This window comes from Oryctolagus cuniculus, chromosome 2 (assembly GCF_051225735.1).
Source record: "Oryctolagus cuniculus isolate XC-2025 breed Fujian yellow rabbit chromosome 2, ASM5122573v1, whole genome shotgun sequence".
Classification (NCBI taxonomy): Eukaryota; Metazoa; Chordata; class Mammalia; order Lagomorpha; family Leporidae; genus Oryctolagus; species Oryctolagus cuniculus.
In genome coordinates, this window is record NC_142868.1 from 139,640,767 (window position 1) to 139,667,013 (window position 26,247).

Consider the following 26,247-nt stretch of genomic DNA (forward strand, 5'->3'; position numbering starts at 1 on the left):
CCTGAATCATACCCGTGTGGGCGGTCTTAAGATATGCCTGATTCTTGTGGTCGCTCTCCGGCCGCTCCATTAACAGCCAAAGTGTTTCATCATCGATAATACGTATGTGTTAAATACTGCGTTTAAGGGATATAATCAGATTTTAGCTTTCTGTGAAGAAACGTCTTATGCAATCTCAGCATCGCATCCGGCACGTCGGAGATAACTAAATCCAAGTTGCTCGAGCGTTAAGGGGCCGAGTACGGCTAGCGGGAGAGACAAACTTAATTTGTGTTTGGAGTCTGGTTTCCAGGTTGGTGTTTGCGGTTGCGGGAGGCGAAATCGGCTGGACCATGTCGGCCTTCGAGAAGCCTCAGGTCATCGCCCATATCCAGAAAAGCCTCAACTACACAGTGTTTGACTGTAAGTGGGTGCCGTGCAGCGCCAAGTTTGTGACCGTGGGCAACTTCGCACGGGGCACCGGCGTCATTCAGCTGTACGAGATCCAGCACGGGGACCTGAAGCTGCTTCGGGAGGTGGGTGCCGGGTCGAGATGACGCAGGTCCAGGTTCTGGACTGCCTTGATGGCGAGTGCGGATCCTGGGGTCTGCAACTGTCTTGGCCAGAGTCTTCGTCCAGCGTCTCCCCAAGAGCGTAGCTCGAGCTTCGTGGGACCAGAGAAGCTGATCGCAGATTGAGGAATGCGTCTGGCGTAAAAACTTGTTTTCTAGTCTTGAATTCTCTTCGGCGGGCTAGTTCATCGCGCCCTGCCGACACGCTTCCTCCTGCCCCCTCAGCGCAGTCCAGCGCGAGGTCTCTAGGAAGTGACCTGTCTACCTTCTGGGGCCTTTGGGGGCTGTTCCTAGTTGGTTTTGGAGTCTGTTAATAGGCCCATGTTAGAAAGTGCTTTTCATGGAAGTAGAGAAGAAGCAGGCGCCCGGATGCCTGTAAATACTTGGAGGAGACAACCTAACATTGATTCATGGGACATGCGTCAGCTGAGGGCCTGTTGTTCGCAGGCATGCGCATGGCAGGTGACCCCAGTCTCATGGAGAGATAGTTAAACAATCAAACCAACGAAGATGCCTTAATGCAAACCGAAATGAGTTCTCGTAACACAACACTGTGAGAGTATAAACAGATTTGGGATGAGCAGAAACTTCCTAGGGCAGATTAGCACTAGAAGATGTTATTTCCAAAGGAAGCCCCCCGGGGGAAGCTTAGTGGTGGGAGAAAGGCTAGCTCCTTAGGAAACGAGGGATAAGCAGAAACCAGACATTGCAAGGTCTGTGGGACGTGAAAAGGAAACATCAGTGCAGGGCCTCAGAGTGTGGCAAACAGATTTACAAATTTTGTAAAGATGACTGGTGAAAAGAGTGCATGACAACTTGTATTGTAACAACTTTACAGCTTTGTAAATGTCCTGGTGTGGGTTGCCTGAGAACGATGGTCAGTTAGAATCAGGAGTTCAGGTCTGGGATGGGCTAAACCAGCAGTGATGTTGAGAGCTCCGTGGGGAGCGTCAGCTCGCAGGAGGTTGGGGTTCGGCTGATAGGAAGCCTGAGGACAGTTGGGTAAGCAAGCCTACCTGGGCGGGTATGTAAGGGCCGCCCCCACTGCAGGTTCCCCTGGATGCCTGTTTTCTTGTTCACTTGGTAGCCAAGCCTTCTACGGAGAGTTTCTAAACATAGTTTACTCTTTTCCACCTTTCCTTATGCTGTTCATCACTTAGGTCATGGTCACCTTTTGCTAGTGTAACATCCAGGTCAGGTTATCTGATGTATGAAATTCTTGATCCTCACACAAAGCAACTTTCCCTTACATTGCATTCCTATAGGACTTACTATCTATACCAGAAATATACAGTTGGTTCCATTTTTCTCTCACTAGATTGTAAGCCCCTGGAGAGTAAGGACAGTGCCTTTCTTGAGTGTGGTTTGTAAGGAGCAGCCACTCAATAAATTACTTATTAAAAGGAGGAATGGATGTATGTTTGTAAATAGGATATAACTTGAGAAATTTACATAATGGTTTACTGATCATTAATTAAGTTGGTATAGCATTGAAATAGCAAAGAAACTTAGAGGTGAAATATTAGTAGCAAATGCCAATTGAACCTCAACCAGAGAGCATTTATATATGACTTGTACACATTTCAGGAATGTACTTATTCCATTGAGTGAAATGGTACTCTTTGTCTCTTGAGATACTTGTGGAAGTCTAGGAAAAAAAAATTTTTAGCAAAGGTGGTATGTGTTCATGATAGAACGTTTAGAAAATATGAATAGGAGCTTTGCGCAGTGGCAGTATTGTAGCCAATAAGGTTTATCCGAGGCACAATTATTGCTAATTAAAAATATGAATAGGAAAAAGAAGAAAATAGAAAATACCATCATAGTCTAATTGCCAGGAATCACTACTTTTTATATTTTCATCAGGATCCTCTGCATCTTCTTTTATTCTACCATACATTATCTATCAAGAACTTATTTTTTCAAGGTAGTGTGCTAAAAAATGGACCAGTGATACCTGAAGGATAGTTCCTTCTCCTAAATTCTAAAAATTTGATAAAACAGTTACAAAACCACTTCCAAGAACTCATTTGGCTGTGGTTATGCAATGGAAAAAATATAGATTAAATACAGATTCCATGATTCTCACCCTTTCTTGTGCATCAGGATCACCTGAGTGTGTATTGTTGTTGTTAGGTGTGTGTGTTTTCAAGTATCCTGCTTTGATACAACCCTAGGAATTCTGTCTCACGGTGGTACTATGGTATGTCTACACTGGAGCATGGCCTGGACATCATGGTTTTTTAAACTTCTGCCAGATGATTCTAAAGAGTAGTACCAAGGTTGAGAGCCACTGGGCTAGCTGGATTATTTACTAAAATATTAGGAAGCACACCTGATTAACCACTATGGAGCCACACTAAGTCAAGTGCTCCCAAGCTCTTGCCTCTAAGATAAAAAATGAGTGACAGAAGCAAACCAGTCTTCATTGATGGCTTCCCTATCTCAATACTAAAAGGACAGCTAGGGCCCGGAGGGGAGGGCCTCCACGTCCAGTTGAGCAGTTTGTTGTACCTACAAGATTGTCTGGCCACGTGTTGGGGAGCTGAAATCCATCTCTTTTTCATCAGGCCTTATGTGTGTGTGTACAACTCCACCCTCTAAGGGAAGGTTTTTTTTTTTTTTTTTTTTTTTTTTGTCTAATTGGCACAAAGGATATGGACTAGGGATGGCCCTGAGAAATGGAAGCATGGTTGTGGATGTTTTGACTATCAAAATTAGTGATAAGGGAATAAAGTTCTGCTTTTGTAGCCCCTGTGCTACGAATATACTGCTTGTTAGCATTTGGTTGACTAAACCTTTTCATGTTAATTATCTAGTGCCAGGATGTGGAGGAGGAAATACTGACAAGCTGTACTAGACCCACCCACAGATAGAACAAAAATAGCTCTCCTGGGAATTATCAATCATGGGCTCCTTTAATCATGTGAACGTGTTATTGTCGCAGAGGAAACCAACCATGAGGTCAGTGTGCCCATCGCTGATGGTCATTTTGAGTATGGTAAAGCAAAAATGATTACAGTGAGCTCATTTTCTTTGTGGAACAATTTTTGCAAAACTTAATCCGTTTTCTAGTAATTTTAAGTTGCCACTGAATTCTTTTCCTCTTTTCTTTTTCCGTATGTTAAATATCTAACAGGAGCAGAGAAGGATCCCTTTTGGGTACTATAAAAAGTAAGCTTTCAGTAGTCTTTTAATTTGAGGACCATGACGAAGTTCATGAATGGCTGAGGAGAGAGGAAATGGGTCTTCTCTAAGTCCTCTGGACAGTGCAGTTCACTTAACTGCTGAGTTAAGTTACACTCCTTGCTGTACTCAGTCATAAGGTGCTAATATGTTCACATATTGAGTTTAGTTCTTGCACAACCGTCCACTGGGTTCTATGCATCTCTTTGTGTTCCTTTAATACAACAGAGAAGAGAACACGAGGGAGCTAGGGAAGCAGAGTACCGTGTGCTTCCATCTGGTACAGCTGTGAAATGAAGAGTCAGTCACACCTGTATTCAACAGATGTCGCATGGATGCAACTTACTAGGTTACTAGACAAGGCCCTGCTCTTATGGTGCTCACATTCTAGAAGGGGAAGAAATAGATAATGGAGTGAAGAAAGTAAGTTTGTTGCTAAGTACAATAAAGAAGATTAAAGAGCATGGGTGATCGTGATCTGAGCGTCCAGCTGCAGATTGGAGGCCAGGGAAGTTCTCTGAGATTTGAAAGAAGGAGGGAGGCCGATGGAAAGAGCAGCCCAAGCAGTGGGAACAGCAGATGCCAGTGCCTGGAGATGGAAATGACCCTGTTGTTGCTGGAGTGAAGTAGAAGGGGAAAAGCAAGGAACAGACAGACAAGGCCAGATTTCCAAGAGCCTTGCACATTTTGTATTCCACAGGCTTTGGTGCCACTCCTGTAAGTTTGTGTTTCTGCATGTAGGTACATTTTATTTCTTTCCAGTACATGTGTAATAAAGACTCCCTTTTAGAATGCGTGCAATGACCAGTGTAGAAATGACTGATAGAAGACCTCTGAGGAAATAGACTGGGTCTCAGTTTGCTGTCTCCATCCAAGGTAGCAGTTCTTCCACACGCGCAGGTGTTGGAGAATCTGCACACGGCGGTGCTGTTTTGGAAACACCAGGACATTGGTCAAGTCGTATCAGTGCACAAGGATGAGTTTTTCAGCAGACAAATCTGACTCCATATTCAGATCTATATATTACAAGGTTTTGAAGTCCTCTTTTCTGTTTTCTTATTGGTGTGTTCATATGCTAGTATTTGTTATTACTTTATTTTTAAGAAATGTATTTATTTATTTGGAAGTCAGAATTACAGAGAGAAAGGGATCTTCCATCTGCTGGTTCATTCCCCAGATTGCCACAACGTCCAGGACCAGGCCAGACTGAAGCCAGAAGCCAGGGGCTTCATCCAGGTCTCCTGCATGGGTGGCAGTGGCCCAAACACTTGGGCCATCCTCTGCTGCTTTCCCAAGCCATTAGCAGGGACCTGGATCGGAAGTGCAGCAGCTGGGACATGAACCAGTGGGCCATAGGTGATGCCAAGGGGTCACAGGAGACAGCTTTATCAGTTACATCACAATGATAGCCCCCACTTTATAACAAATAAGCTACAATTTTATTTGAAGAAAACTTTAAAAATTGAGAAATGCAAATCCATTTTGTTTTGGGTGCATTTTTAAATTATCCTATTATTTCATGTTGGCACCAAAAAAATCAGTGTGTTCTCAAGGTTTACAAGCAGGAGCTAGGTACAGGAGTAACACGGGGAGGAAAGGGTTACTGAGTGAAGTCTTAGATGAGCTGTGTGCTTACCATAGGGAGTGAGAACTGGAGGTTAGTGCTTACCTCTTTCATGGCCCAGGGAGAAGAAAACCCCTCATCAGGGGTCTCCATGGCACAGAAGTACAGGAAGCAGGATGCTGTAGCCACTTGGGAAGACCGTGAGCAACCGATGTTCCATGCTTCTCTGAGAAGGGTTTTTCCAGAGGGTTGTTTCAGTAGGTGACATGAGTGCCCCTGCAGTACCTGATCCTCAATGCCGTTGGAACCACGTTCCTGCCCGTCAGGACCGCCAGCTTCTTGCCTCAGAACTGGAAAGCCATTGTCAACTCTTTCCGTGTAGAGCTGGGCAAGGCCCAGGCCCCATGGGAGACAAATGGGAGCCAGGGCTTGGTGGCCATTCCATGAATGGGCGTAGTCGGGACTCTGAGTTAACCCTAGAGCTATGTCCTCAGAGTGACAAGGGCTGTACCACTAATGAATTGTTTCAGGTCCTTTAATCCTGGGGAGAGGGGAGCAGAACAGAAGTAGTATGGAGCTGGCACCTGCTTTGTTAAGTTGACAAAATGTTGATCCTCCGTGTTGCTCTATTTCAAGATACTCTTTGATGAAATTGGGAAAATAGGCTGGCACCGCGGCTCACTTGGCTAATCCTCCGCCTGTGGTGCCGGCACCCCAGGTTCTAGTCCCGGTTGGGGTGCTGGGTTCTGTCCCGGGTGCTCCTCTTCCAGTCCAGCTCTGCTGTGGCCCGGGAGTGCAGTGGAGGATGGCCCAAGTGCTTGGGCTCTGCACCTGCATGGGAGACCAGGAGGAAGCACCCGGCTCCTGGCTTCAGATCAGTGCAGCACACCGGCTGTAGCGGCCATTTGGGGGGTGAACCAACAGAAAGGAAGACCTTTCTCTCTGTCTCTCTCTCTCTCACTGTCTAACTCTATCAAAAAAAAAAAAAAGGAAAAGGAAAAGAAATTGTCAGTGTTCTGAAGCAGTGAACAGCCTATGCCATTGCAGACCACTCATGCTTTGAGAAATCAGCATTTGGTGTTTCTGTGCTTCTCAGGAATATAGTCTTTTATCATCATGTTATTGTAGATGGCTGATTTTGTTTACTGGACAATCCCAAGGAGGCTATTGATACTTTATTTTCAGATCTGACATTGTAACTTCTTATTTATCCAGCTCCCAAATAGTGAAAAAGTTCAGTGTCCAGGAGTTTCTAAGCCTTGCACTATATAATGTTATTTTTTTTAATTAGGATAGGAAAGTCCACATATAGTTTGTCTTAGGTTAACTTTCTTTTCTACTTTGAAAATTGCTAGGTATACCCTATATGGATAACATAGCCTGTATGAAAATTTTTTTTGAAATTATTTGAGACAGGCTAACCCTAAAGGGAGGACAGAAGATTGGCTCACTTACCAGGGGAGATGCCCTGGAAACAGGAGAACTCTGCAGAAGGAAAAGATTGCAAACCTAAGTGTTTGCAAATGTGTAGGCAAAGGTCTAGAAGAATGGAGATTGCTTCTGGAGTGTTAAAGGGATTCACTATTTCATTGATTTGTTGCATTCGAATTTTTAGAGGGAACAGGTGATACTTTTGTAAACATTAACAATTAAAAATTTTGAAGATTAAGAAACTAAATACAAGGAATAATAATTTTGCCCTGCTGAGACTTTTAGTAATGCGAGTGTGTGTGTGTGTGTGCACGCGTGCATAATGGAAGGTGTTATGATAGTGCAAGAGTGTGGTGTGATGCAATGGCCTTATTTAACTACAAATTCCAAAATCTCCAGGGCCAACTTAGCAGGAAAAGCATCTAGACTCTAAGAGGAATTTTAGTGTCCTTGGCAGGTAGAGTTTGGGGTGGAGAAATTGGAATCAGAAGGTGGGCCAACACAAACTAATGGAAGTGCCTTGATTCGTGTAGGTTTAGAAATCTGCATTGAAAAGTGCTCAGAAAAAGTGGGACATTAACATCCTCAGTTTGTATAATTTTTTTAAAGGTTTATTTATTTATTTGAAAGGTGGAGTTACAGAGGCAGAGAGAGAGAGAGAGAGAGGGGTCTTCCATCTGCTGGTTCATTCCCCAAATGGCTGCAACGGCCAGAGTTGAGCCCATCCAAAGCCAGGAGCCAAGGTCTTCCACATGGGTGCAGGGGCCCAAGGGCCATCTTCCACTGCTTTTCCAGGCCACAGCAGAGAGCTGGATTGGAAGTGGAGCAGTGAGGATTCGAACCAGCACCCATATGGCTGCCGGCACTTCAGGCAGTGGCTTTACCCGCTATGCCACAGAGCTGGCCCCACATCTTCAGTTTGTAAGGTTCTGCAAGGGAAATTATAAAAGACACATGAGCCGCTTAGCTCTTGTAGCCATCTGGAAGGAATAGCATCTTCCTTATGATCCCCTTTCCACTGAAGATCTTACAGAATATCACCTTAAATGTTGGAACTTGCAGGCTCCTGGCTTCGGCCTGGCCCAGCCCCAGCCATTATGGCCCTTTGCATACTGAACCAACAGATGGAAGATCTCTCTGTAACTCTCCCTTTCAAATAAAATCTTCTTAAAAAGTTGGAAGTTTAATATTTGCTAACCAGTGGAGATGGTAGAGTTGTCAGCATTTGAATGTCTCATCACTGAAGTGAGAGGAAAGACAGAGCTCTTTTTGACAGTTATATACTTTGAAACAGTGGAAAAATGACAAAATGGAAATCATGACCATTTTTATTTTTCATTGCCTTTTATATTATATATCTTATATAAGTCCCATAATTGAGCCATTAAAATTGTGGATTATAAATAACTGCTAACATAAATAATGTATCACCTCTTCCTTCCATCAAGATTGAAAAAGCCAAGCCCATTAAATGTGGAACATTTGGTGCAGCATCTCTACAGCAGAGACACTTGGCGACTGGAGACTTTGGTGGAAATCTTCATATATGGTAAATTATTTAATCAGTATCTGGAGAGATGCGATAAGCCATTTCTTCTATAGTCTTACTACTCTTTCCCTGAAAAATAGAATTTTAATTTTTAAATGTTTCTTTCCTTAGTTAATTTTAACTATAAAATATTAGAATTATTTTAATATATGTTTCTGGGTTTCATATTCAAACTTAGTCTTTAAAAAATGCTGAGCTGGAGTAGACATTTGGCCTAGGTATTAAGGTGCCTGTGTTCCACACTGGAGTGCCTCAGTTCCCTTCCTGGGTCTGGCTGTTAACTCTAGCTTCTTGCTGATGAAGACCTTAGGAGGCACTGGTGATGGCTCAAGTAACTGGGTTCCTGTCTACCTATATGGGAGACCTAGATTGTATTCCTAGTTTTGGCTCTAGCCCTTGCAGGTTGTGGGCATTTGAGGACTGAACTAGCAGATGGTAGCTCTCTGTCTCCTTGCTGATCACGTGGGGGAAAAAAGTATAAGAAAAATACTTATTTTTCTTTAGACATGTTGAATTATTTTATCAATACTTATTATCACATGTGCTGTTTGGTGCCAGCATTTAGTGGTCTTATTTATAAAGGTTTAGTCTCTATCTTTAAGGATACAATATACAAAAATGCACATATATAACATGGAAAAATTAGATTGTTTACATTTCAACAAAAAGATTTGGCATTATAAAATGATTCCTTCAGTTTTTGCTTGTTTTAGTTATTTTTAATGTAGAACTTCCAATACCTTTTAAATTTTGGTTTTTTTAATGTTTTAATAACATCTAAGCACACTATTTTGTGAACACATGTGACAAACAAATCAAAGTAAACCTGTTTAGGACCAGAAAAATCACAATTGTGCAAAATACCTTTTATTTTTATATCTCGCCTAAGAGTTATTTGTTCATATTTAAATTTGAATGATGAATTAAATTCCCCTTTAATTACTTTTCATGGGAATTATTATTCTAATTTATTTTAAAATTATTATATAAACCAGAATGAAATGATTTCAATTTCCTCTTGCTTTAACTTTTCAATTAATTAAATCATCACTTACTCATCTGTTCATATATATTTCATGTTATATACTTTGAGACATATTGGGAGAGAAGCCAGTCTGAATGTTATTTTTATAAATAAATATGTTTCAACAAAAGAATATGCAGCAAATATAATGGTTAACCATCTTCCTAATAGAGTTTCCTAGTGTGGAATAGGTATTAACAACTTACTTTCATTCATAAGTCTTACAAGTCTTATAATTCCATGTTTATAAAAAGTAATGTTTTAAAATCTGAAAAAAATGATAAAACAGACCAGAGTCCTGTTTAGTCTCTTGATGCTTTCATGATGATGGCACAAGGTAAGCGTCATCTCTAAGCTAGGTTGAAGAAGCACTGATCTTTGATTAGTGAGAATTTACAAATAAATTGTGGCCTAATAATACATTGGGATCACATTTCATGAGTAATCACACTCTTTTTAAAAAGATGTATAAGTTTTGGAATCTGACTGACTGTGGGAAATGTGAATAATAGGCTCCCATAGAAAATTGAAAGAAGGAAGGAAACACTGGGAGGCAAGAAAGGTATGGATGAGTGCAGCCTGGCCAAGTGCTCATCACCTTCCCCTGCAGTGTAGAAGCAAGCAGACAGGCTGAACACCTTTCCTGAATGCCTCTCACTGAACTATGAAGTAGGCAAAGGTCAGCCTGGCCTGCTGTTGTATTCGTTGTAAGCAGTATGATGAGACGTTGAAATTCATACTGTGTCAGTCTGGAAAATCAATAAGAAAATAATAATGCACAGTGAAGGAAGAAACATGTACAACATAGATAGTACTCATATCCTTCAAAAGGGGTTCAAGGTCAAGCCACCCAGGCCTACTTTGGAAACAGCCTAAATCACTTTGGATGCACTCCTTGTTCGAAGCACTGGTTATCAGACTTCAGGGAACCAGCTAGTCAGCAGCCTGGGGACCATCCCAGAGATCCTGACTGATTATGTCTAGGGACAAGCCTGTGAACCTGCAGTTATTAACAAGCCCACCTGGTAGTTCCGACACGGAAGTCCTAGATAGATCCTCTCTGAAGAGCAGTAGGTAAAATGGGCTCAGGCGTGTGAGTTCCAAGCTTAATAATCACAGTTCTCACTGGGCACTTAAAAGTCACTTAAATGGAAAGAAAAATTTAGAAGTATGTAAGTTACCTTTGTGGCAGAACCTTTATTTTTAAACAAAAATCCGGGTATGATGTGTGTTCTTATATTTTATTAGTGGAATTGAAGGTTTGTGTAAGTAAGAGGCTGTGTTTGTTGTCTAGGAATTTGGAAGCCCCAGAGGTGCCAGTGTATTCGGTAAAGGGCCATAAAGAAATCATCAACACCATTGATGGGGTGGGTGGACTGGGAGTCGGCGAAGGAGCCCCTGAAATTGTGACTGGCAGTCGAGATGGTGAGTCGATGTAGTCTGTGCGTCTAAAACGAAGTCTCTGTGCAGCCTGCTGTCCATATGGCAATCCCCTCCCCGCCCCTACCGCATTGCCTTGACCATGACATCAACAGTTTTGCCTCTGCTCTTTTCATAGGCAATTTGGATGGCGTATCCCTCAGTCGTTTCAGACTTTGGGGCATTTTGAGATAGAGGCATATAGCACGCACTATTTTAGTACCAAGTTAGTTCAACTAACAATGGTAGTTTCCTCTGAACCTTGAAGGATTTAAAATGTCTTTACAGGTTTTTGAGGCAGCTGACGATATAATGTGGGTGGCAGCTTTTCATTTTCTTTTTTTAAAAAGCAGAATTAGTACTTGTGAAAATTGTCATATTGACAGCTGGTTGGAAACTGAGGCTCCGAGCTCCCCGTGCTGGGTGTGGTAGAGCCCTCCAAGGGCGCTCCGAGCTCCCCGCACTGGGTGTGATAGAGGGCACTCCTGGCCTTTTTCATCTGCTGTGGCCAGTACTGGTTGGAATGACTGTGACCGAATCGCAGTTTGTATGGCTTCGTGAGGGATGCACGAGAGACTCGGTACCTTGGTTGGACTAGTTTTTTAACAACTATTCAAGACCATGAGGAAACTGATTTAAAATATAAATATATCATTTTAAAATAGTTAACAGCAGTTGTGTTTTAGAAATCAGTTGTTCTGGACGGGGACTGTAGCATAGCAGGTTAAGCCACTGCCTGCAATGCTGGCATCCCATATGGGCTCCGATTTGAGACCTGGCTGCTCCACTTCTGATCCAGCTCCCTGTGATGCACCTGGAAAAGCAGTGGAAGATGACCCAAATGCTTGGGTCCCTGCACCCACATGGGAGACCCAGAAGAAGTTCCTGGTTCCTGGCTTTGGACTGGCCCAGCCCTGACCGTTGTGGCCATTTGAGGAATGAACCAACTGATGGAAGACCCCTCTCTTTTTCTCTCTCCTCCCTCTCTTGGTAACTCTGCCTTTCAAATAAAGAAAATAAATCTTTAGAAAGAAAATAAATCTTTAAAAAGAAAATCAGTTGTTCTTCCAATCATAAAAGCAATATGGAACATAGAAGGCAAAATAATACTGAATTTATCACACTGCCCCAACCATTAGATTTTTATTTGCCTTTCCAGTTTTATATACCATTTTGTATATTTAGCAGTATGAATATAATTTCATATCCTTCTTGATTTAATGTTTTGTCATGTATAAATCCTGCTGTTTCCAGTTTTCGTATTATTTTAAGAACTATAATATTCCATTATATGACTGTGTCAATGTGCTTACCCATGCCACTGTTGATAAGCATTCAGTGTACTTTAAGTTTATTGTTTTGTGAGACTGGTTTAAAAGTAATGAAGAAATGATTGTTGTCATTTATGTAACTCTTTTGGAATAAACATTTTATGGTTCTTAAAATTTAGTGTTAGACTTTCCAAAGTATCTGTGACGTTGTCAGGTACAATACATGAAGTAGATTTCCAACCTCCCCTAGTAGCATTGATTTCCTTTTTTCCCATAATTTTATAGATAAAACAGTACTCCATTCTAACTTGTATTAACTTTTGTCTTTGTTTGTTAGTTGGTTTTGGCTTGTGAGTTGTCTGTTTATATTCTTTGTTCATTTAGCTATTGGACACTTACTGTACATCTTATCAATTTGTATAAACCTTACCGTGTAAGATAACCTCTTGTTAACATTTGTGAGAAATGTTTTTCTTCTTAAGGCAGCCTTTTATTTTATTTTTATTTATTTATTTTTATTTTATTTTATTTTATTTATTTGAAAGTTACAGAGAAAGGTAGAGACAGAAGTCTTCCATCTGTTGGTTCACTCCCTAGATGGCTGCAATGGCCAGAGCTGTGCCAATCCGAAGCCAGAAGCCAGGAGCGTCTTCCGGATCTCCCACGTGGGTGCAGGGACCAAGGACCTGGGCCATTTTCTACTGCTTTCCTTGGCCATAGCAGAGAGCTGGATGGGAAGAGGAGCAGCCAGGAGTAGAATCAGCACCCATATGGGATCCAAAGCCAGGAGCCAGGTGCTTCCTCCTGGTCTCCCACATGAAGTAATTCTCTATTAAAATAATATTAGGATAGTACTCTATAGAGTATTACATGAAGTAATACTCTAAAACCCCATATAGAAACCATAGAGTAAACATTAGAGTATACTCACTTGTGTAAGAAACGTTGGAGCCTTGTGTAAGAAAGGCTGTGGCACAGCAAGCTAAGCTGCTGCCTGCAATTCTGCCATCCCACACTGGAGGGCCAGCTCGAGTCCCGGCTGCCCGCCTCTGGATCCACCTCCCTGTTACTGTGCAGAGGACGCCTGCCTCCCTGTTACTGTGCAGAGGATGCCTGCCTCCCTGTTACTGTGCAGAGGATGGCTCTTCGGGCCCTGACGCCCATTTGGGAGATCCTAGTGGAGTTCCTGGTTCCTGGGTTTGGCCTGGCAAGATTATCAATCCATCCATCCATCTTTCCAGCTATCTCTACCCCCCACCTCCCCTTCAAATCAAAACTGACCTTTAAAAAATAAAATTTTAAAAAGCATCAGTGATTACACAGATAGTAAGGAAAAAATTTTAAAATGACACCAGTATAATTCTAAATAATACATTAGTTTGTTTTAGGCTCAAAGAACAGAGGGCATGATTTGAATTATGTGACATTTGTGTTTGCCTGATCAATAGCTTGTGGATAACCTAGGAACAGCTGTTGCTTTTCTGTGTGTCCATTAATTTGGCAATCAAGTCAGACAGTAACATAGGAGTCATATCTTTGATATCAAATACATACTTCAAACTAATTAGAAGTTGGAGAAACTAGAATATTTTTCAGACGTCATAAACATCTGTACTGTTGCCATGTACACACCGTAGGAAGAGAATGTGGGAAAGAAACATGACCATTCCCGATTGCATTTTGCCACCTTACTTTTATCCATGACAGGAACTGTGAAGGTGTGGGACCCGAGGCAGAAAGATGACCCTGTTGCTAACATGGAGCCTGTACAAGGGGAACACAAGAGAGACTGCTGGACTGTGGCGTTTGGTGAGTTACTGAGCAACGCTTGGGTTTTAAGGATCAGATGGTGAAAGGTCCACAGCCTCAGAAGAATCCTGATCGTCTCTGGACAAGCTGTGTTGTGGCTATTCTTTCTAATTTAAAAAAATTCTTTATTTCCTATTTATTTGAAAGGCAGAGATACAGCCCTGCTGGTGCGTACTCTGGGAGGCAGTGAGTGATGGCCCCAGGGCTTGTTTGGTGGACTGCTCACAGAGTATAGTGAAGCAAAGAGTGAATGGCAGGCTCCACTATTTGCTGGGACAAGCTACCCACCTCACTTCTGATGCTTGGTTGTTTCATCTACAAAATGGTGCTAATACTAGAATTTACTTGATGGTGTTACTGTGAAAACTGAAAGTGTACACATGTTAGAATCATGCTTGCATTATGAAGTATTCAAAAACATTTGTTGTTAATAAAATGTGCTTCTCTGCCATGATGCTGACTCTGTAGACCTCAGAACAGGTGCAACTTCCACCACACAGACACAAAGCCGGGACACACGCGGCACTGTTTTATACGGCACATCTTCAAATAAAGAGTTTTGTTCAGATTAAAAAAATAAAAATAAAAAAATAAAATGTGCTTCTGTTTAGACAGTATTAACCTAGTTTAGTGCCATTACTGGAGCTAAACAGAATCTCAGATGCATATGGTAACCTAATCTTGTATTAACATTTTTTTTTTAAAGATTTATTTATTTATTTGAAAGGTAGAGTTACAGAGAGAGAGGGAGAGAAAGATCTTCCATCCACTGGTTCACTCCCCACATGGCTGCCAGGGCCAGGGTTGGACCAGGCCAAAGCCAGAGCCAGGAAGCTCACCTGGGTTTCCCACATTGACGGCAGGGGCCCAAGCGCTTGGGCATCTTCTGTTGCTTTTCCCAGGTGTGTTAGCAGGGAGCTGGATCAAAAGTGGAGCAGCTGGTGTTAACCCAGTCTAACCTACTGCATCAGAATGCCAGCGCCTACATCACATTTTTTATAGAATATGTGGTTTTTTAGGAAATAGTTACTCCATTGCAGAATTATTTCTTATCATTTTGATAACTATTTCTCTATTAATATACTCAATATTAACTGATAGGGCTCTAATTGGCACTTGCCCTTGAAAATATGCTACTGCCAAAATTAAATTACTTTTTGATGCTACAAGATATGGGCCATAGAATTTTCTTCCCTCTTTTTCTTAGTATTATTATCTTACATAGATAATTGGCATTAAGAACAGGATTTATCCTGGACTATTTTTAACTTTTTAATGTTGCTTTTGGGCTGTTACTGAATCAGAAAAATTTCATATTTCCAATTTTTAAAATAAGTTATTATATGGAGATATGAACTTAAAATGTATGCACTTTGGGGAGAAATTTCAGGGTCAGTATTTAGAATGACCATTTTAAAATTGGTGTCAGAATGGAAAAGTAATTATCTTTGGACTTGTTAAAACCTTTTCATTGTTGATCTCAGGGTTGTAAGTATAATTTGAACTATAGGACATTAAATTTTTTAAAAGTCCATTAATATGACAATTTTTTATGAATGCCAACTATGTACAAGTTACTGTGTGTGTGCAAATGTGAAACAAACTTATTTTAACCTCAAGAAGCTTATGGTTTAGAAAAGAGGGCCTGATGTTTATGTGAAGTGTGATAAGAGGAGGCAGGGAGAAACGCAGAAGGAATCCAGAGAGAGGTGACTGGGCAGGAAGACCATTTTGAGTCCGGACTAAAAATACACAGGACTTCAACCACTGAGCAGTGCTCAAGAACATAGGCAGAGGGAATGGTGGGTGGAATAGTCTTAGGGATGGTGCTGGACCCTCGCCAGAGGCATTTGAATGGCCCGGAGGTAGCTGTGAGCTTGCCTGGGGTTTTTGCATAGATGAGACGTGATCCAAGCTGTAGGAAAATTAACTGGTGATGTATCGCGGGGAGAGATGAGTGGCACAGGGGATATGAGCTCTGCACTTTTTGTGGTATTCCAGGCAAGACATAGGTTAGAAGCAACAAGACTGGAGCAGAGGCGAGGAGTCAGAAGATAATGTGCGTGTTGTGGCAGAATAAATACAATTTGGCATTTTCTTTTTCCTTAATACAAGGAACAAGGGAAAGGATTTGTCCAAAATGACTGAATGTTAAGTCTGGTTGTCCGGTGAATGATGTTATTGATTGATGTTAGTGAGTTCCCAGGGGTAGGGATGGTTGTAAGGAAAGGCAGAGTTCAGATTGGTGCCTGAGAGTATAAGGTGCCCATGGACTAGACAGGGGGAGTTCACCATGGAAATTCTGGGCTGGAGTTTGTGAAGAAGAAGTTGGAGCAGCAGAGAACCAAGGCCTCACACAGGGACAGGGGCCACCCTCTCACTTAAAACTCTTTCCTCATCAAGAGGAACTCAGGGACTAAATGCTAGTAGGATGAATTTAGGTATTGATCATCCACATCACTAAAAATATGTCCCAGCATGCCTTATCTTTCAGATCTCCTGGCAGAGACAGAATAACACTAGAACAACATTTTGCAAAATAGGTTTTAAAGTAGTTGCTGTTGGCTTTCAAATATAGTTACTGCCAAAGAAAGTAATGAGAAACAGAGCTGTTTATCCTCCCACACCTCCCTCTATGTTTAAATGTATGAGGGTACTTCAAAAGTTCATGAAAATATGGAATTAAGGGTGAGTGTTTGCACAATGGGTTAAGCCTCTGCTTGGAACACCTGCATCCCATACTGAAGTGTCTGGGATTTAGTCCTGCCTCAACTTCTGAGCTGACTTCCTGCTGATGCACCCACTTAGTAACAGATGATAGCCCAAGGCCTTGGGTTCCTGCCACCTCCATGGAGACCCGGATGGAATTCCAGGCTCCTGGCTTCCACCTGGCACAGCCCCAGCTGTGGCAGACATTTAGGGAATATAGATGGAAGAGCCATGTCTCTCTCTCTCTCTGTCTCTCTCTCTTTCTCTCTCATGACTTTCTTTCAAATAAATACATAGGTAAAACTTTTTTTTTAATACAAAACAAAAACATTATTTTGGTGCAAAAACTTTTTGAGATCCATGCATACCATATTTTTTTTCATAGCATGCATGTTTCATGGACTTTTGTAGACCCCTCGTAGTTGAGCTGCTCGTCTGTGAATATTTAGTATATGGAGAGCATGTTCTTTCAACTTAGAATCTAGTAAATACTTTCACATAGCTCTTCAGTAGAGATTTTCAGTGAATGAGCTTTATTTACAAAAAAAGGGCCATTAGATATCAAATTAGTAACCTTGATGTCCCAGTATGGCTGATAAAATAGGATTCCCATCCAGTGTGAGTTTTAAACATCTTGTTTTGCTCTGAGTTTTCTGTACAGTTTCATAGAACACTTTTTTTGCAGCATTTATGTTAGCATGATAAAGATCTGAAATGTTGTTATCTTGATTTCCAGGCAATGCTTACAATCAGGAAGAACGTGTGGTTTGTGCTGGCTATGACAACGGGGATATCAAACTCTTTGACCTCAGAAATATGTCATTACGGTGGGAGACAAACATCAAAAATGGGGTAATTGCATTCTAGTGCTTGCTGGTTTCTTTGAGCATGTCATCAGCCACCTCTGAACCACTACAAACAGAAAGTAGCTCTATTAACCCATCTCATCAACCCCTCTGCCAACGGTTCTTAAGCTTTTGGGGTCAGACTCCTTTGAAAATCTATAAAAACCATGAGTCCTCTCTTCGGAAAGTGAACACACACCCTGATCCTGTTTGTACAGTGCCAGGGAGTGACCTGCCCCTAAGAGCTTTCTGTGGTCCCTCTGGGTCATGCAGTGTGCTAACAAAACGAGCAACCGAGAGGCCTTCTCTTGCTAGGTTCAGGAAGCCAGGAGTAGCATTAGCCTCCCTGAGTACCCTCAGGTTTTTGGTTCCTGAGTTGTGCACCTTTGGTAGAGAATGTGGTTCCTTCCTGAACTGTCTAAAAGAATGGAGAAAGCTGCATTATGACTTTCCAAATGCACCCACTGAACATGGGAAGGCAAGATGGCTTTGTTTATTAACAGGGGAGAAATTTCTTTACACTAACAGTACTGGCAGTATTGATTGAAAAGACAGAATGGTTGTTTAAAAAGTGCTTTCACATGATTTGATCATTATAAAGCTCTTTTACTTAGCTTCAAAGAGCCTCTTTTGTAAAAATGAGGAGACTATCAGTAATAAATATGTTCTCTTTTCAGGTGTGCAGCTTGGAGTTTGACAGAAAAGACATAAGTATGAATAAGTTAGTAGCTACATCTCTGGAAGGAAAATTCCATGTTTTTGACATGAGAACACAGCATCCAACCAAGGGTTTTGCCTCTGTTTCAGAAAAGGTAAATATGAGGAGAAATGTCTTTCTATGAAGAGGAGTGATGGCTTGTTTTAGATGGATAAATAGAATGAGTCACCAAGGTTCCTTCCAGGTCTTTATGTGAAGGAAGCTATTTTTGATACATTCTTGTGGGATCTTGACAAGTTTTCTGTGCAAAGAGTACTTTCCCAAAGTTTATCAACTTTAGACTTCTTGAATAAAGATCTTAGTTAGCTAGGAATCTGATTTTGCAGTATAGCAGCAATTACAAAAAAAAAAAAAAAACTAGCTAAGGTGAAAAATTGGATCGCCAAAACCCAACCTGATGTTTTCTGATAAATACGTGTTTGTTCTGATACCTAATTCTGTATTTTTCAAAATAGATCAGTATATATACATTATGCTATTTCATCACATTTTATTTTTTAATGTTTTTTGCTGTTTACATGAAATTATTTACAGAGCTCATTTCTGTAATTGATACATAGCAGGTGTTCATAAATGCTTATTTATTTCTAACATTGCTTTGTTTTAAATAGTAGTCGAGGTAGTTTACAGGGAAACCTGGCATTGCAGCATTGGAAAACAGATGAGGAAAACCTGACTACAGGAAAATACTAGTTAAAAACCAAGAAAACATTATGGGGGGGAAGCCATTGTAATCCATAAGCTGTACTTTGGAAATTTATATTCATTAAATAAAAGTTAAAAAAAAAAAAACAAAAAACAAGAAAACAGTGAAGGATTACATAAGATCGATGCTGAAATGTCCTGTCATTCGCAAGAGGTGGGCTGGAACTGCGACTCGAGCCACACATATAAGTAAAAGATCAGTTAGAGATTGGTAGTTTCATGTCAAGAAAAAAAATCAGTTGCTTAAGAAGTGAGACTTTCCTTCCTTCTCCCTCTCCTGCCTCCATGGATTCATTAGGATGTCTCAGATCTTCCTATTTTATCTTATTATTGTGTATAAATTACCATCATTGCCTGATGAACTGAATTCTTAACAAGTAGCTATAAATTATAATTTTTTGCCTTTGTCATTGCAGAATATATTAACTATCTAGCACCAATATACAGGACTTTACTAAGTTGTATTCCATATATAATTTGCAGCACATTATCTGTAATAGTAACCTCTCGAAAATTTGATTGTTATTTTTAGTTAATCCAGTAATTGCTAAATCTGTCGTATAAGTGACTCTCATATATGTTAAGAGGTCATTTCCCTACTTGCTTTTAGTGTTTTTCTCAATTTCCAGAAGAAAAAGAGAAGTTAAAGAAAAGACAAAATAAGTTTCAATAGCTTAAGTGGAATCACTTGGGAATTCTCATGCACGTAAAGTGTGTTTTTTGAAGTATGTGTTTTTATCTGCTAATGGAAGTTCTCTAGAAAGACTTAAGATCAAGTGTCAAGGCTGATCACTAAGATGTGAAGTGTGCAAGTGTGGCTTAGATCAAGTCAGCCAGCCTCACTGCTTGTATAAAATAGAAGTCATTTACTCATTCCCCTCCTTCCTTTCTTCTTCTTTCTTTCTCTTCCTCCCTCTGTCTTTTTTTCAAGTTCCTCCATGGTGAATATGGCATTGCTAGGATGGATTTACTGGGCTACTGTTGAGGTGCTGACAAAGTGCTAACCTTGCTGTTTTTTAATCTTTTAGTTTAATGTGACCGCTAAAGGCATTGACTTATTATGACTGTAAACAGTGTCTTTAGTCATTGTGTCCCTTATCTTGAAGACCAGACAAGCAAATGCTAATACAGTGAAAATATTGTTCTGGGACCTCCAAGGTAAAATTCAGCCTGTAACTGGGAATGTTGTATGTTCTCCACGCAGTTCTGCCGTGAAACTAAAGACTTGCAGGAATTAAAATTCAGATAGGCATTTGGCGCAGTGATTAAGATGCCTGCATCCCATATTGGAGTACCAGGATTTTTATCCCAGACCCTCTTCCCCCATTCTGATCCGTTTTCCTGCTGACGTCAACCCTGGGAAGCAGCAGGTGGTGGCTCCAGTACTTGGGTCCCTTCCACCTACGTGGGAGAACCAGGCTGATTTCCAGGCTCCTGGCTTTGGCCTGGTCCAGCCCAGGCTCTTGGAGGCATTTGGGGAGTGAACCAGTGTTTAGGTCTGTTTTCCCTCTCTTTGTCTGTCTCTTTTTTTTTTTTTTTTTTTTTTTTAAACTTTTATTTAATGCATATAAATTTCCAAAGTACGACTTATGGATTACAATGGCTTCCCCCCCATACCGTCCCTCCCACCCACAACCCTCCCCTTTCCCACTCCCTCTCCCCTTCCATTCACATCAAGATTCATTTTCAATTATCTTAATATACAGAAGATCAGCTTAGTATACATTAAGTATGGATTTCAACAGTTTGCTCCCACACAGAAACATAAAGTGAAAAATAATAGATGATTTTTTTAAATGATGATGAAATCAGATCAGACCTATTGTCATGTTTAATCCCAGTGAGAGTCAAGTTGGGAATTGATAATTTCTTTTTTTTTTTTTTTTTTTTACAGAAGATCAGTTTAGTATGCATTAAGTAAGGATTTCAACAGTTTGCACCCCCATAGAAACACAAAGTGAAATATATTGTTTGAGTACTCGTTATAGCATTAAATCTCAATGTACAGCACATTAAGGATAGAGATCCTACATGAGGAGTAAGTGCACAGTGACTCCTGTTGTTGACTTTACCAATTGACACTCCTGTCTATGGCATCAGTAATCTCCCTATGCTCCAGTCATGAGTTTCCAAGGCTATGGAAGCCCTCTGAGTTCTCCGACTCTTATCTTGTTTAGACAAGGTCATAGTCAAAGTGGAGGTTCTCTCCTCCCTTCAGAGAAAGGTACCTCCTTCTTTGATGACCTGTTCTTTCCACTGGGATCTCACTCGCAGAGATCTTTTGCCAGAGTGTCTTGGCTTTCCATGCCTGAAATACTCTCATGAGCTTTTCAGCCAGCTCCGAATGCCTTTAGGGCTGATTCTGAGGCCAGAGTGCTATTTAGGACATCTGCCATTCTATGAGTCTGCTGAGTATCTCACTTCCCATGTTGGATCACTCTCCCCTTTATTTACTCCATCAGTTAGCGTTAGCAGGTACTAGACTTGTCTATGTGCTCCCTTTGACTCCCAGTCCCTTCACCATGACCAACTGTGAATTGAAACTGATCACCTGGAACAGTGAGATGGCATTGGTACATGCCACTTCGATGGGATTGAATTGGAATCCCCTGGTATGCTTCCAACTCCACCACTTGGGGCAAGTCAGCCTGAGCATGTCCCAAATTATACATCTCTTCCCTCTCCCATTCCCACCACCATGTTCAACAGGATTCACATTTCAGTTAATTTTCAACACTTAAGAATAACTGTGCATCAATTACAGATCTAAACCAGTCATATTAAGTAGAACAGATAAAAAAAACTACTAAGAGGGATAATGTATTTAGTTGTTCATTAACAGTCAGGGCTATGCTGATCAAGCCACCGTTTCCCATAGTGTCCACCTCACTCCAACAGGTTTCCCTCTCGGTGTTCAGTCAGTCGTCACCGTGTCTGTCTCTTTATCTGTCTCTTCCTGCCCCCTCCCCACCATCTGCCCTTCAAAAAAATGAAGATAAATATAAAAGTTTAAAAGATCCAGTCTTCATTTTTTCCTTAAGAAATTTTTGTAGTTTGAGTATTTTTTCCCTCAATCTGAGCTGGAGATATTTAAAGGTATAAAATCTACCTTCATAATTTATATGGTACTGTAAACTTCAACGGACTTTTATCTTTCTTTTGTTTTAATCAAGCAGCACTTTGTTTCGTAAAGCAATAAAGAAAAATGGTGCTCTTTCTAGTTTCTGATGGGCCCCTATAAATCTGTGTAGCCATTATAAAGAGACTACCCAGAAAAAAAAAAAAAAAAAAAAGGCTTACTTATTTCTATAGCAGCCAAAGGTGTAGTAGTAAAAATGCTTTATTCCCAGGGCCTCTCTTTGAAGGCACCATTCAGCATATAAACCAATGTGTCCCTCTCATCCTGTTTAGGCCCACAAGTCTACGGTGTGGCAGGTCCGACACCTGCCGCAGAACAGGGAGCTCTTCCTGACAGCCGGGGGCGCGGGCAGCCTTCACCTCTGGAAATAGTGAGTGTCTGCCTGGGGCCTTGCTCCCTTTGCGGTTCCTTGTGGGTGTGAAGTGGGATTCGATTGAACCTTTTTGTCTTGTTTCCTCCTGTGCCTTTCTTCGTTTTGGTATGATTTTAAATTCCATGATGTTACATAACTATTGTTTTGTAAGCTTTTTTTCCCCTTTACTCAGTCTTTATTTCATACTTAGTAAATATTCACCTTCTTTTGACACACCAAATATATTTGTCATTACTTTGTGTCTTTATTGCAGAACAAGAAGCAGTTCTTTTCATAGATTTTGAAATCATAATTTTTGAGAATGTGACAAATCTGAACAAAGACTTTTGTCAAATATTGTCTTCTAGTTATTAGAGCGTTACCCTAAGAAGATAGGCAAGGGATGGGAACACTTAGCTTCCAATCCTGATCATTCCCCTGGCTAAATTCAGGTAACATCATTGTCATAGAAGCAAAGCATCTCCAGGACCAACCTCTCACAGGGTTTGCTTTCTGCTTCAGGGCTGTTCCCATACCCTGTGCCCTGAATACTGAGGGCCCTCACGTGGTAGGTACTAGGTCAGCTGCTAGTTTTAAAGACTTAATAAAAATTGGAACGTGAATGGTATTTCTGAATACTTTTATTAATGAAACAATATATAGTTGGAAGGGGGAAAAAACTGAAATCTTTCTCTAAAATCACTCAGGAAAAACAAACACAGAAGCCGATAAACGAAGGAGTTTTCAAAAATAACGTTTGGCTAATGATGTAAGAAGAAAGCTACCAGCCTTACTATATCTGGGGTTTTTACATTTACAGAATCCTTCTCTATCTGTTAGCTCCTTTTGAAGCTAGGAGAGGTTCTGAAACACTCTCGGAAAGACCTTGTTAAAGTATGTAGGGATCCAACCGACTCAAAACACTGGGAGTGCCTGCTTTAGATCAGAATGAGGAGGTTTCCGTGGGCAAGAAAGAAAGAAGTGTTCGGAGACTGGGCCAGGCACGCAGGCCGTGTGTGAATTCCCCTTTTCCAGGCGCTTTGCCCCCAAGCTTCCCTAATGAGTCCATGCTTCCCCCGCCCCTGCCAGGCTCCGCCAGTGCCTCTAGGTGACCTGTGCAGCGTGCAGCGGCATGCCACTGCTTTACAGTCTCCAGGCTGAGTACTTGAAGAACAGGTTCCAGTTTGCTTTGTAACCCACACAGGAACACATTTTCAAGCAGAATAATGGATTTTGTGATCTCAGTAAAGCTGGCTCTGTGTGAAATTAGAAATGAGACATTTATCTCAACGTGAACTTTAGTCCTTCCTGTGATGAATGGCTAGTCTAATCTTCACATTGGTTTGGAGCTTTGCTGACAAGGGTTGGGCCAGTAAAGAGAATTGGTTTAAGAAAAAAATACTTAGCTTTGTTTCCATATACTGGTCTGCCTTGGTGCTTATACAATTAAATTATAAATATTTATTAAGCACTTTTTTAAAAAAAATTTATTTTATTTTTTGAAAGTCAGAGTTACAGAGTCAGAGAGAGGGAGAGAGAGAGAGAGATCCTCTGGTTCACTCTCCAAATGGCCACAATGGCCAGAGCTGGCCCAGGCTGACCCAAGCCAGGAATCAGAAACTTCTTCTGGGTCTCCCATGTAGGTGCAGGGGCCCAAGCACTTGGACCACCCTCTGCTGCTTTCCCAGTCCATTAGCTGGGACCTGGATTGGAAGTAGGACAGCCGAGACTCGAACTAGCACCTATATGGGATGTCCACGTTGCTGGGGTCAGCTTTACCGCTACGCCACAGCACTGCCCCCTCTATTGAGGGCTTTAAGAATTCCTAGAAGAGCTCATCTAGTTATTCAGCATTTGTTTCTTTGAATGATCCCCAATATGCTGATTCTTTTGAGTATTTGAAACACAGATGCACACACACACACACACCTTTAAGCTAATAGAAAACATGAGAGATTTTTAAAAAGTCTTTATGTTATCTTTTAAAGACTAAATAGCTACAGGCTTTACCAGGAGGTATCCGAAAAACATCTGTAGGTAGACTATTTATTCTTTCAATCAAAATAATTTGCAGGCTCTAAGAGGGCAAGATTATCTAATACTAAGTTATCTGCCTATTGCTTCTCTTACCATTTTTGCTCTCCTTGCTTGCTTTGTGCCTCTTAAACTCTTGTCCTTTACGAGCATTTTGGTGTGAAGGAGGTGTCATAATGGATGCGTAGGAGCTTGGAAAGGCCTTCTGAGGAGGGGTCCCTCCATATCCCACCAGCTCCTTCTGTATCCCACGCCTCTTAAAAAGAGGGCTGTTTTTTCTGTCTCCCCTCTCAGATTGGTCAGACCAGGTCATGTCAATGAGTTGTTACATTTCAGCTCTTCTTACTTTATACATTTATATCTTCAGCTGAAAAAAATAAGCCAATGTTCTCAGAATCGTTTGTTCCTTCTTTGAAGCAATGATGTTTAAAAAGTCTAAAATCTACACCGAGCAGCAGCTTCCCACATAAATGGTACACAGAAGGTCCTCAGGTTTGGATCTGTAAGGTGGAGCTCCACTGTCAGTTTCCATTCTGATCAGATGAGGTTCCGTGGATGTTACCACAGCTTTCGTTTTGCATATATTGTTTGCCTGTGCTGAATAGCAATCCAAATTTAGAGAAGAATTACAATGAAAGGTTATTAACAGCACCAGGTACATTTGTTAAAGAATGCTAGATCAACCTCACATTCTTTAATATTTTCATATTAAAAAGAGAAAATGCAGGAAATACAGGTGTATGTTGAATAAAAGCAATATCTAGAGGATTTTAGTAAAACTAACCCTTCTTTGTGAGATGTTTTGGGGCTTGGGTTGAGGATGGAATAGTGTCTTTTTATTTGCATACAACTCAACAGTATAAAGATTATTAGTTACAGTAACCAACTTAGGAATCAAAATAGTGTCATTGAAGTGTATGTGTCAAACTGGAATGGTGAATGCGAGGATTGATCTCTCCTGACCGCTTCAATCTTGTTTTCAGTGAATACCCTGTTCGACGGTCAAAGAAAGATTCTGAGGGAGTAGACATGGGAGTTGCGGGCTCCGTCAGCCTCCTGCAGAATGTGACGTTATCGACCCAGCCCATTTCCAGTCTGGATTGGAGTCCGGATAAAAGAGGCCTCTGCGTCTGTAGTTCATTTGACCAAGTGGTGAGAGTACTGATTGTTACAAAACTCCACACACTCTGATCTGAAGACTTCGGACTTGAAACCTTCCGGAGGGACGTACATGGAGTTTAAGATGTGGATCTTAATGCTGGGCTCCCCTGACCTGCATTGACCAGATTTGGATTTGGCTCATGAACAAAGGCCCCAGAGGCAAACCTCCAGGCCAGCCCCAGCCTGACCCTGGGTGTGCTCGTGAGCGTGCCACACGCTGGCTTGCTGTCGTGTATGGGAACCCCAGGACCAGGTCTTAACCCCATCTCCATTTCCAATACAAAGTCAGTAGTTGTCAATATTTCAACATGTTTCAGGTTTACTCTGTGTTCCACATTTTATCCTCACACTGGCGGTGTGTTTCAGTGTTGATAACGTGATGCTAGGAATCACTGCATTTGGTTTCGAGTAGTTTGCCTTGGGAAAAAACTGTGAGTTAACCTCCATTACTACATTGTAAGAGATTTTAGTGTCAGCGAGCTTTATTTTATAAAATACCAAAGTGGAACTGTCAGGCTGTGTCCAACAGTATAACTCGAAATGAAACAGTGATTTACAAAGGCCTGTCTATTACCTGCAATACAGGAGTGAAGTCAGTAGCAGTTTTGGTTATTGATTACTGCATATGAAGGTGAGATGTTCAAGATTATGGGAGTTTTGTAGGCCTATTTTTGGCCAATCTTTTTTAATATATTCGATGACTATAAACTTGTGTTTCTGAAAGCTATGGAAGCTTTAGTTCTGTTAATATTGTTAATAAAGTCAATATCATCACTTTTA

The 26,247-nt window shown here is 41.1% G+C and overlaps 1 protein-coding gene and 1 pseudogene across 2 annotated transcripts; both read left to right on the forward strand.

Annotated features, from left to right (window-relative positions):
* Window positions 1-14: 14 nt before the first annotated feature.
* Window positions 15-26,247, forward strand: DNAAF10 (dynein axonemal assembly factor 10). Of its 2 annotated transcripts, none has more exons than XM_002709829.6 (8): window positions 15-515; window positions 8,181-8,281; window positions 10,600-10,730; window positions 13,703-13,804; window positions 17,250-17,365; window positions 18,036-18,170; window positions 22,193-22,290; window positions 25,290-26,247. In XM_002709829.6, the coding sequence occupies exons 1-8, from the start codon at window positions 333-335 to the stop codon at window positions 25,495-25,497; spliced, it is 1,074 nt and encodes a 357-aa protein (XP_002709875.3). In that variant the 5' UTR covers window positions 15-332; the 3' UTR covers window positions 25,498-26,247. The 2 variants fall into 2 exon arrangements, with proteins under 2 accessions (XP_002709875.3, XP_089182475.1); XM_089326349.1 differs by having other exon boundaries at window positions 240-402.
* On the forward strand, window positions 2,269-2,344 carry LOC127490386 (U4 spliceosomal RNA; annotated as a pseudogene).